The following is an 11,568-nucleotide window of genomic DNA, read 5'->3' on the forward strand; positions in this document are numbered from 1 at the left end:
CGATTGGCTGAATGGCCTCCTTCCGCACTGTAAGGATTCTATGATTCTAACCAATTCTCTTGCACACTCATTTACCATAGGCCCTTTTGGAAGGCTAGATTGAAACCACTTCCCTTCATCTCGTCAACCCAGAATATTAGCCGAGTGGACAGGCAAGACGCACTCCTGAAATATGGAATAGAATCCTTACAGTGCAGAAGGAGGCTATTCGGCCCATCAAGTCTGCACCGACCGCAATCCCAGCCAGGCCCTATCCCCATAACCCCATGCATTTAGCCTAGCTAGTCCCCCTGACACTAAGTGGCAATTTATCATGGCCAATCCACCTAACCCGCACATCTTTGAACTGTGGGAGGAAACTGGAGCACCCGGAGGAAACCCACGCAGACACGGAGAATGTGCAAACCCCGCACAGACAGTCGGGAATTGAACCTGGGTTCCTGGTGCTGTGAGGCAGCAGTGCTAACCACCGTGCTGCCCCTATTCATGTTGGTCTATTATTTGATAGTTTTTGTGTAGCTGACCGCTGTTTTGTTTTGTGGAATTTTGTAGTTTTCTAAAAAAAATTCTGTTTGCTTTGTCCCATCTCAAAATGAAAATTACACATTGCTTTTACATTGTGACAATGACCAACTGACAAGTTTCCTGCATTATCTCTCACCAGGACATTTAGTTGTCCTTGTGTGGGGTAGCAGTATTTATTGGCTTTTGGTCACTCCAACATATTATAGAATCGTAGAATCCTTACAGTACAGAAAGAGGCCATTCGGCCCATCGAGCCTGCACCAATAACAATCGCACCCTACCCTGTAAGTCCACATATTTACCCAGCTAATCCCCCAAAACTAGGGTCAATTTAGCATGACAAATCAACTTAACCCGCACATCTTTGGACTGTGGGAGGGAACCCAGAGGAAACCCACACAGAAACGGGGAGAATGTGCAAACTCCACAAAGACAGTGACCCAAGCCGGGAACCAAACCCGAGTCCCTGGTGCTGTGAGGCAGCAGTGCTAACCACTGTGCCACCATGCCGCCCATATATAGACCCTTTGCTTCACTAATATCAAAGTTCTAGAGCACATTGGACATGTGCTTGCTGTTGGTTTGTACGTCTTTGAGATTCCTCTGGAGTCGATTGCTTCAGTACTGTATGTATTTTTACTGCTTTTTGAGGAAGTTGCAATCAATGTTCTAACTCATCTTTCATATGGTTTGTTCTCAGGATTCTTACAGAAAGCAAGTAGTAATTGACGGAGAAACATGCCTTTTAGATATTCTCGACACAGCAGGTCAAGAGGAGTATAGTGCAATGAGAGATCAGTACATGAGGACGGGCGAGGGCTTCTTGTGTGTCTTTGCCATAAATAACATTAAATCATTTGAAGATATTCATCATTATAGGTGGGTTTTGGAAGGGAGGTCATATTCTTCCACTTTCTAAAAGTCTCGTCCATCCAATTTAACACAACTTTAGACAAATGGAACAGTTTCTGACTATAAATCTGAAATGGAAACCTTTGCGAGATGTTTAAAGTTTATTTATTAGTCACAAGTAGGCTTACATTAACACTGCAATGAAGTTACTGTGAAAATCCCCTAGTCGCCAAATTCCGGTGCCTGTTTGGGTACACTGAGGGAGAATTTAACATGTCCAATGCATCTAACCAGCATGTCTTTCGGACTGTGGGAGGAAACCGGAGCACCTGGCGGAAACCCATGCAGACACGGGGAGAACGTGCAGACTTCACACAGACAGTGACCCAAGCCGGGAATTGAACCCATGTCCCTGGGGCTGAGGCAGCAGTGTCGGGATGTGAATTAACTCGATAGCTTTCAAACCAGCACGGGCACAAATTATTTCGTGGCCAACTCTGCTGTCGAACATATTTTTAAAAAAAAGATTTCTGAACTCTGGGGATATGGGTGTTTTTAAACCGCTGGACTTTTTCTCTTTTTAGCAGAATGCCATTTTCATAAAATTAGACATGAATTTTATTGGAGGGTGGGTAGGCACAGTGAAATGGAACATTGGTTTATCCCTGCTGAATTTGACTTGAGTCCAAACTGATGAGGGGGCACGTCCCCATACTTCTCCCTGCTTGAGTCGTGGGAACTGACTGACGTGACCTGGGCAGTCCCTGCTCATGTCTTAATGGATGAAGTAGTCAGCTCAGAATTGTCTAAAATTTTGAGGAAATGAACACCAAATGTTAATTTGACAGAGGTGAGCAACAAATGTAGGTTTTTGTTTCCCCCCCATTCTGAAACCAGGAGCACAGACTGGGCCAGCAAAACTCACCAATCCTGCAGTGGAGCCAATTTACTGCATTTGGGGGTTATGGCAAACTGTTCTGGCAGGGGAGAAGCAGCTGTACTCTGCCTGTGGCTATGCTACACTTGACATGAGAATGTTTATTGCTGACATTGACTAAACAATGGCATGTCTCCAATGTGACACTGCTTTCCCTATCTGTCAAATTTACCGTGATGTCGTTCTGAAGACGCGAATTTAAAAAAAAGTAAAGATTGTGTTTTTATTTCTCTGGTTTGCAGGGAACAGATAAAAAGAGTAAAAGACTCTGATGATGTGCCAATGGTCCTAGTGGGAAATAAATGTGATTTGCCCACAAGGACAGTAGACACAAAACAAGCACAGGATCTAGCACGAAGTTATGGAATTCCTTTCATTGAAACGTCAGCAAAAACGAGACAGGTGAGTGACCTTGGAGTACAGGCAAGCGCACGGAGTTGAGGTTGAGTGGTGACGATTTGATTGGATGTTGCAGCAGGCTTGAGGGGCTGAATACCCTCCTGGTCTGAATGCAGAGCTTTTTTTTCACCTGTACCAAGCATCAGTTTCAGATTCACAGTTGACGGGCTTTAAAAAAGAAAATCTGAACAGCACTTTTTGGGTGGGATTTTACAGCCTTGTTTGTCCTGAAACCATAAAACCTTGCCTGAGGTCAATGGACTTTTCCATGGTTCTCGCCCCGCCCCCACTCTGATTCCTGTGGCGGGCAGGATGGTAAAATTCCAGCCTTCTTTTGTGTGAGATATCTAATTGTGATGAGATATCAGGAATCAACAAGGACCTTAAGTTGGCTCAAATGAAGCATTTTTCCGAGCACTAGTAAGACTGAATTGGGATTCAAATTGACATTTTTAGCAGTTTGACTCTAACCAATTTGTTATAGTCCTGTTTATACAAACCTCCCAACTCCTAAGCAGTCTTCCAGGTTAATACACAACCTGAAAAATGGTTAAATGAAAGGAAAGTGTGTGTCAGCACTTTCTTGGTTGTCTTGCTGATTAAATAAAAAGCTAATCTGAAAGCTCAGTGTTTTCCTGCAAATTTCCATGATAAAATTTGATCTTTTGTGTTTTTCCCTCTGTGTAACAAGAGGTGGCACTGTTCCAATGTGATGGCATTTAATAACATCCATTTGAAGGGAGCTGCTATTTTTGTTCCCGTATAATGCACACATTGTGCTTTGGACATGACCAAAAACGCGTTTGCACAATTGTAGATTTCTGCAGCTCTGTTTTAACTAGTATGATTCTGTTGCCTGCTTTTTGCATTAGCTGTGTAATGTGGTTCTCTGGCTTGTTAACATGATGACCCAGCTAGGCCACATGACTAAAAGCCTTAAAACAATGGTTTGTGCAATTTTTCACTCCTGCTGAAATTTCTATCTAGGAAGACATTGATGTATAAGTTCCTATACAGAATTTGAAATTGCTGCATTGTACAGTATGATGGAGATAAAATTGTTTTTTGTTACCCTCTGCAATTTTCGCTGCTCCTTGATTCTCTGCATAATTGAATTCATATCTGTTCCAAATATCTTTCCTTTTTTTTGTGATGAATAATGAGACACGGCCTGAAACCTTCTGATTTGCACATTCAGGACTGTGAATAATCCTTTGGTGATGGTGTGTTCTTTACTTCTGAATCTCTGCATGGCTAAAATCACAACTCCTTGTCTGCTGCTGATTAGGGGGGGGGGGGCAAGGGGCAAATCGATGTAATTCTATTCTTCAGGTACTTATTTTAACCTTTTGGAGAGAAAGTGACCAGGGAGTTCTGTTGCAATTTGAAAGCACTGCTGTTGGTTCCTCCAGGACCTGCATGTTTTTGTACCTGTTTTATGCAAGTGATCATTGAAGGAGTTGTGTTTTGCAATGCAGAGAGTGGAGGATGCATTTTATACATTGGTACGTGAGATTCGCCAGTATAGGTTGAGAAAAATCAACACTGAAGAGAAGACTGCACGCTGTGTGCCCTTTAAATGTGTTGTGATGTAACATGGTAAGTTGTGAGCTTCAGAGACACAAGACCCTCATGGTTTAGTGGAGGGTGGGGGAAGTGTTGTGGAAAACCTGAGGCAGATTACTTACTCATGTCCCTTTTTTTGGATATTTTGATACAGCACGAGTCTGCTACCACGGTTACTTCGAATATCAGAATCTTATAGAAGAGGAAGCTGCCACTCAGCCAATCGTGCTTGTAATGACTCACCTGAAAGAGTTATCCAGTTAAACCCGTGGCCCTGATATTTTTTTCCCTCTTTTAATTCTCCCTTTTTGAAGGTTCATAGGATCATAAGATATAGGTGCAGAATGAGGCCATTCAGCCCATCAACTCTGCTCCACCATGGCTGCTAAGTTTCTCAACCCCATTCTCCCGCCTTTTCCCTGTAAACTTTGATCTCCTTACCAATCAAGAACCATCTATCTCTTGTCTTAAAGATACTCAATGACTTGGCCTCCACTGCCTTCTGTGGCAATGAATTCCATAGATTCACCACCCTCTGGCTGAAGAAATTCCTCCTCATCTGGGTCCTAAAGGCTGTCTCTCAGATTGCTATTGGATTGGATCTCACCACTATTTTTACAACTTGCTGCATTTCTGATTATAACAACTCGATGCATAAGTAAAATTTCTCCTCTTCTCGCTTCTGGTTCTTTTAGCCAAATATCTAAAATCTGTATTTTGTGATCGTTGACCCTTTTCCCAGTTGAAACTATTTCTCCCAATCAAAACATCAGTATCCGAACACTTGTTGAAAATATCCCTTTAACCTTCTCTGCTCCGAGGGGAATTTCCGGCTTCTGCTGTCTCTCCACATGCCTGAAGTCTTGACATGTAATAACATATTTTGTTTATACATTGGTATGTTGCTACATCTAGAATCGGTTGATCAATTTCTGTTTGGGAACTAGTTCAGTAAATACCCCTGCATTCTGCTGCACTACCAACACACGTGTTAAAACAAGCCTGCTAACCAACTGGAAATATTAGTTTAATGCTGCTTAAAAACATATTGTCCACCGCAGGAGTATGGGACTTTTTCCACCTAGTGTTTTATGGTTGTAAATCCTTTAAGTCTCTATCATTACTTTGAAAAGAAGAACAAATTTATTTTTAATCCAGCTAATAGTTGATGCATTATGAAATCGTGCATGGTATTGTTTTATCCCCGGTGTTCTAAATGGGACCGGTACAGTTCAGTACAAGTTACTAACCACAGGAATTTCACCAACACATTACCAAGAGATGCCACAAAGTACTTAAGGTCGATTCCTCCTAACAAATTCCCTGTCCAAATGAATAGATTGTCTCTGATGTGATGTGATATGCTCTCATTTTGTTAATCATCTTGTGTTTTGAACCTTATGGAATAAATGCCTCTGGAAGTTTAAGTAAATTACATCCATAAATGTATGATGTTGGTTGCCACCTCAAAAAAATTCAATGTTGAAAATATGTCTTGCTGGCCCGCTCAGATCAGCTCATATATTTGTCCAAATGTTCAATGAGTTTGATCCCAACACCTACCAGCAACATCCTCACAATTGACACTAATCACCAATAATTGCCTCAACTTTGAGTCTGAAACCTGGAGCTCCTTCCCTAACAGCACTGTGGGTGTATCTACACCGCATGAATTGCAGCGTTTCAAGAAGGCAGCTCGTCACCATCACCTTGAGGGCAATTAGGGATGGGCAATAAATGTTGGACTAGCCAGTGACACCCACATCCCATAAATGTTTTTTTTAATCCTCATTTCGTAAACAGTGGAGTGATGTTGGCAATTTTCCAAGGGGACTGATCCTGAATCAAGTCTGTTTTTGGAAAGTCGTGTCTAATGTGTCAACTATTTCTTCACCTTTTAATCCCCAGGAGTGGAATCCATCAGAACCTGTGGATTTGTCTGTCTTTAATAGTTTCACCAACCCAGTTCCTTTATTTGTATTGAATCTAGTTGGTCCCTGCATGATTTATGTTTAGTTTTTCTTGCGACTCTGTATTTATCCCCATCCTATAGTGAAGTCTGACTCAAAAGTAGCTACCGTACTTAATAAGTCTGTCATTTCTTGATTTCACCTGTGTCTATCATGAATGGGCCCATATTACTCTTCATTGCCCTCTTTCCTTTTAATATATTTGTAAAAATGTTTAATGTTATCCTTTTATCCCGTACAAACTTTTCTTGTGTTCTCTCTTTCTAAAACTTGCCCCTCTTGTATCCTATGGCTTTGTTTCGCCTAGTCCCTGGGATCTCTACTGCTTGTTGACCAAGGTTGTTTCCTTAAAACGATGGCAAATTACTGCAGATGCTGGAAACCTGTAATAAAACTGGTTATGTCACTGGACATTAATTTAAAGTTTATTTATTAGTGTCACAAGTAGGCTTACATTAACACTGCAATGAGGTTACTGTGAAAATCCCCTAGTCGCCACACTCCGGCGCCTGTTCGGGTAGACTGAGGGAGAATTTAGCATGGCCAATGCACCTAACCAGCACGTCTTTCAGACTGTGGGAGGAAAGCGGAGCACCCGGAGGAAACCCACGCAGACATGGGGAGAACATGCAAACTCCAGTGACCCAAAGCCAGGAATTGAACCCAGGCCCCTGGCGCTGTGAGGCAGCAGCGCTAACCGCTGTGAGGCAGCAGCGCTAACCGCTGTGCCACCAAGAGGCTCAGGCTACTGCTCTGAGGACATGGGTTCAAATCCCCACCATGTGTGGCACTACCGCTGTCCTAAATGAGAGAGATTTCAAACAAATCTAGCAACTCGAAACTGGGCACCCTTGAGGCACTATAGACAACCACAATCTATAACCTCGTGGTCCACCAAATCCCCACCCCCCAACCACCACCTCTACCATTGCCACCAAGTTGTGGGAATCAACCCAGGTTCAATGAAGAGTGCAGGAGGGCATGCCAGGAGCAACACCAGACATACCTAAGAATGAGGTGCCAACCTGGTGAAACACAGCACAGGACTACACGCATGCCAAACCTGGGGGATTTTCATGGGGAAGAACCTTTTGATATGGTGACTGATTCACTGCCCGATTAGCCTATGGGAGTGGGTCTGATGTGTGGAACTGATTTAGACTCTCCATGGCGGCTATCAATGAAGCTACTAATTGCCCTAAAAGAGAGATCTGATTGTGCCAAAATACAGTAAGAAGTTTAACAACACCAGGTTAAAGTCCAACAGGTTTATTTGGTAGCAAAAGCCACAAGCTTTTGGAGCCTTAAGCCCCTTCTTCAGGTGAGTGTGGCTTTTGCTACCAAATAAACCTGTTGGACTTTAACCTGGTGTTGTTAAACTTCTTACTGTGTTTACCCCAGTCCAACGCCGACATCTCCACATTGTGCCAAAATAGACAGAGCTAAGCTATCATACCACCAACAGATCAGTATTTTGGCATGGATGAAGGATTGGCTAGCTAACAGGAAACAACAAGTAGCAAACACTCCACTGGCCCTCCAAACTTTCTCAGTTTGGAGGGCCAGTGGAGTGCCACAAGGATCAGCGCTGGCACCGCAACTCTTCATAATGATTTGGAGGCAGGAACAAAGGGTATGCAAATGTGAGGGAAGACAGGTTGTGTGTAGGATAGAAATAGCTCACGAGAGATATCGACAGGTTAAGTGGGTGGACAGAAATTTGGCAAATGGAATTCAACATGGCAAAATGTGAGATTGTTTATTTTGGAGGAAAGAATGGAGAGAGACTACAGAGAGCTTAGCACAAAGGGACTTGTTCATGAAACCCAGAAGGTTGTTATACAGGTGCAGGAGGTAATAGAGAAAGCAAATGGAATACAGGCTTTTATTTCAAGGGGGCTGGAGTATAAAAATAGAGGTGTTACTGCAACTGTACAAGATATGAGTGAGGCCACATCTAGAATACTGTGTACAGTTTTGGTCTCCTTATTTAAGGAAATATATATTATCATTGAAGGCAGTACAGAGGAGGCTTACCTGGGTATAGAGGGACTGCCTTATGAAAGATTAGTAAGGAGTCTGACAACACCAAGTTAAAGTCCAACAGGTTTATTTGGTAGCAAACGCCACTAGCTTTCGGAGCACTGCTCCTTCGTCAGGTGAGTGGGAGTTCCTGCCGAAGGAGCAGCGCTCCGAAAGCTAGTGGCGTTTGCTACCAAATAAACCTGTTGGACTTTAACCTGGTGTTGTTAGACTCCTTACTGTGTTTACCCCGGTCCAACGCCAGCATATCCACATTATGAAACATTAAACAGGTTGGGTCTGTACTTGCAGTTCAGAAGACTGAGAGGTGATGTGATTGAAATGTATATGGTTTTTAGGGAGTTAGACAGGGTAAATATTGGGGAGGATGTTTCCACTGATGGGAGAGTGTAGGGCCAGAGTTACCGAATAAAGGGAGTACTCGTTTAAGATGGATTTAGGAAGAATTTCTTCTCTGAGTGGTGAACCTTTGGAATTCATTAACCCTGGAAGCTGTGGAGGTAGAGTCCTGGAACATTTTCAAGGCTGAGATTGGGTTTTTAACCAGTTGGAGAATTAAAATTTATGGAGATAAGACAGGAAAGTGGACTTAGTGAGTGTTAGATCAGACATGATCTTATTAAATAGCAGGACTATATTGAAGGGCTGAATGGCCTATTATTCCTATTTCTTGTGGTCTTGTAGATCAGATTTAAGCTCTGCAGACTTGCCACATCCAGTTATGAATGGCAGTGGACAAGTAAACAACTGGAAAAGGAGGAGGCTCCATTATTCCCCCTTCCTCAATGATGGGGAGCCAGCACATGAGTGCAATAGACAAGCTTGAAACATTTGTGACTATCTTCAGCCAGAAATGCCAAATGGATGATCCATCTCCACCTCCTCTGAGGTCCCCAGACACATGGGAACACCACCACCTGCAAGTTCCCCTCCAAACCACACACCATCGCCGTTTCTTCACTGTTGCCGGATCAAAATCCTCTCTAACAGCACTGCGGATGTACCTTCACCACATGGACTGCAGTGGTTCAAAGTGGCTCATCAAGCCAATGGGCAATTAGAGATGAGCAATGAATGTTGGCCTAGCCAATGATGCGTACATCTCATGATGTGAATAATAAAATAAATCTCTTGGGGTCCCTTGTCCTTATTAAAAGCTGCTGACTATTCTCCCATCAGGAAAGTTGCTGTAGTTCTTCCCCTCAACTCCCCGATTAAAAGGGCACAGTGGTTAGAACTGCTGCCTCGCAGTGCCAGGGACCCAGGTTTGATTCCTGGCTTGGGTCACTGTGCGAAGTCTCCCCGTGTCTGTGTGGATTTCCTCCAGGTGCTCCGGTTTCCTCCCACAGTCTGAAAGACGTGCTGGTTAGGTCCATTGCCCGTGCAAAAATCTCCCTCCGTGTACCCGAACAGGTGCCTGAGTGTGGCAACTCGGGGATTTTCGCAGCAACTTAATTTGCAGTGTTAACGTAAGACCACTTGTGACACTTAAATAAAAGCCTCTCGGGGGGTTCCACTGATGCAACATGATCATTTTTCTAAATTAATGAGGATCCCCTTCCCTGCCTGCAGCTCAATATTGTGAATTCTGGGACGGGGATGAGGAGAAAGTGAAGAAGGACCTCCTGTACAGTTTCCTCTTGAGGTGAAAATCAACCCCAGACTGATTCTACATGAAACTACTGCATATCTCAATTTTGTAGGATTCTTTTGCAGGATTCAGGAGGGTTTTTACATTAGGTGGAGCGGGGGATGCTGTCTCCATATGGAACTCACAACCTCCCTGCCACTTAACATTCCAAAGTACCTTGCACAACTTCTCATGTCTGCTTGGAACACTTGATGCTATATCCTGCCATGCCTGCGTCGGGGCAACAGTGTCTAGGTATCTCTGGGAGGCAAAGGAAAAGCAATCTGTTGTCTAGGTGGCTGACTGCAATAGAAATTCCTGTCTTTTTATATATGAATGAGGGTGGTAACTGGTCAGCGATCTGTTTGAGAAACTGAGTTCGGTAATTCAAAATTGACCGTGGATACTGAGAGGGGAACAGACTCATGTGTGCCTCCTCTTTATTTGCAGGGCGTTGACGATGCTTTCTACACACTAGTCCGTGAAATTCGAAAGCACAAAGATAAAATGAGTAAAGGTGAAAAAAAGAAGAAAAACAAAACCAAGAAAAAGTGTTTAATTATGTGAACATGTTTTAGTGTGGAAGACATATGCTTAGCTTGAAAAGTAATACCTGATATTTTTTGTATTTTTTTGTACATTACACTAAGTTATTAGGCTTTCTTTTTATCATTACATTTATCAAATTTTTGCTCAGAACAACTGACAGCTGTTAGATTATAGCCTGGTTTAAAATGTGTTTGCTTAATTTCCTTCATGTGCCAGTATTCCCTGAGCGTTTGCCATTATTTTGTTAAATAGGCATAACTGTGTCAGTCTAAAAACAAATTGATCTACTCCCCTGGGGCTTTTGCGCATGTAACTATGCTTTCTAAACACATTTGTCTTTATTTATCATGCTGAAAATATATATATATAAAAATATATACTTCCTCTTGAGTGCCAATAGCTTGATAGGTTCCACCTCTCATGAATGGTTTACCTGGGATATATTTTAATATCTTTGTATGATTGTAAAACTTTAAAGGTGCACATTTTATACTTTGTGCTTTTTGTTAATGATATTGTTTGTCAATGATATAATTTCTCTGAATCCTTTTTAGTTGTTCTGACTTGGGAATGTTCATTAATGTTCTACAGAACTGCCAAGTGGCCAGTGTCAGACTTTGTAATGTTTGTAGAAGGTTTTGTCTGATATTTGTCGTAATGGCTTTGACGACAAAAGTTGTACTTTGTGATTAAATAATAAAGCAACCTGAGCTTGTTCTGACTTTCTTTTTGAAGCTTTGCTGTGTCTGTGCACACTAGACCCATGGCATTATTGACTCAAGCCTGACTACAAAGGTGCTTCATTCTTAATCTGTTTAAGATTTGTTTATGTCACAAGTAGGCTTATATTAACACTGCAATGAAACTACTGTGAAAATCCCCTAGTCGCCTCACTCCAGCACCTGTTCGGGTTCACTGAGGGAGAATTTAGCATGGTCAATGCACCTAACCTGCACAGCTTTGGACTGTGGGAGGAAACTGGAGCACATGGACGAAACCCACACAAACACGGGAAGAATATGCAAACTCCACACAGTGACCCAAGCCGGGATTTGAACCCGGGTCCCTGGCACTGAGACAGCAGTGCTAACTACTGT

The 11,568-nt window shown here is 42.7% G+C and overlaps 1 protein-coding gene across 6 annotated transcripts in view; it reads left to right on the forward strand.

The window, feature by feature from the left end:
- LOC144507860 (GTPase KRas) overlaps window positions 1–11,193 on the forward strand; it is a 67,318-nt gene extending 56,125 nt beyond the window's left edge. For 4 of the 6 annotated variants that reach the window (XM_078235264.1, XM_078235266.1, XM_078235268.1 and 1 more), the window contains exons 3-5: window positions 1,226–1,404; window positions 2,557–2,716; window positions 10,373–11,193. In XM_078235264.1, coding sequence (XP_078091390.1) covers window positions 1,226–1,404; window positions 2,557–2,716; window positions 10,373–10,489 — 456 coding nt within the window. In that variant the 3' untranslated portion in view covers window positions 10,490–11,193. Of the gene's footprint in view, window positions 1–1,225; window positions 1,405–2,556; window positions 2,717–4,191; window positions 4,313–4,359; window positions 4,361–10,372 lie in introns of all 6 variants that reach the window. The other 2 variants (XM_078235269.1, XM_078235265.1) reach the window with 2 other exon arrangements.
- The last annotated feature ends 375 nt before the right edge of the window (window positions 11,194–11,568 follow it).

Source organism: Mustelus asterias, chromosome 19 (assembly GCF_964213995.1).
Source record: "Mustelus asterias chromosome 19, sMusAst1.hap1.1, whole genome shotgun sequence".
In the NCBI taxonomy this organism is placed as follows: Eukaryota; Metazoa; Chordata; class Chondrichthyes; order Carcharhiniformes; family Triakidae; genus Mustelus; species Mustelus asterias.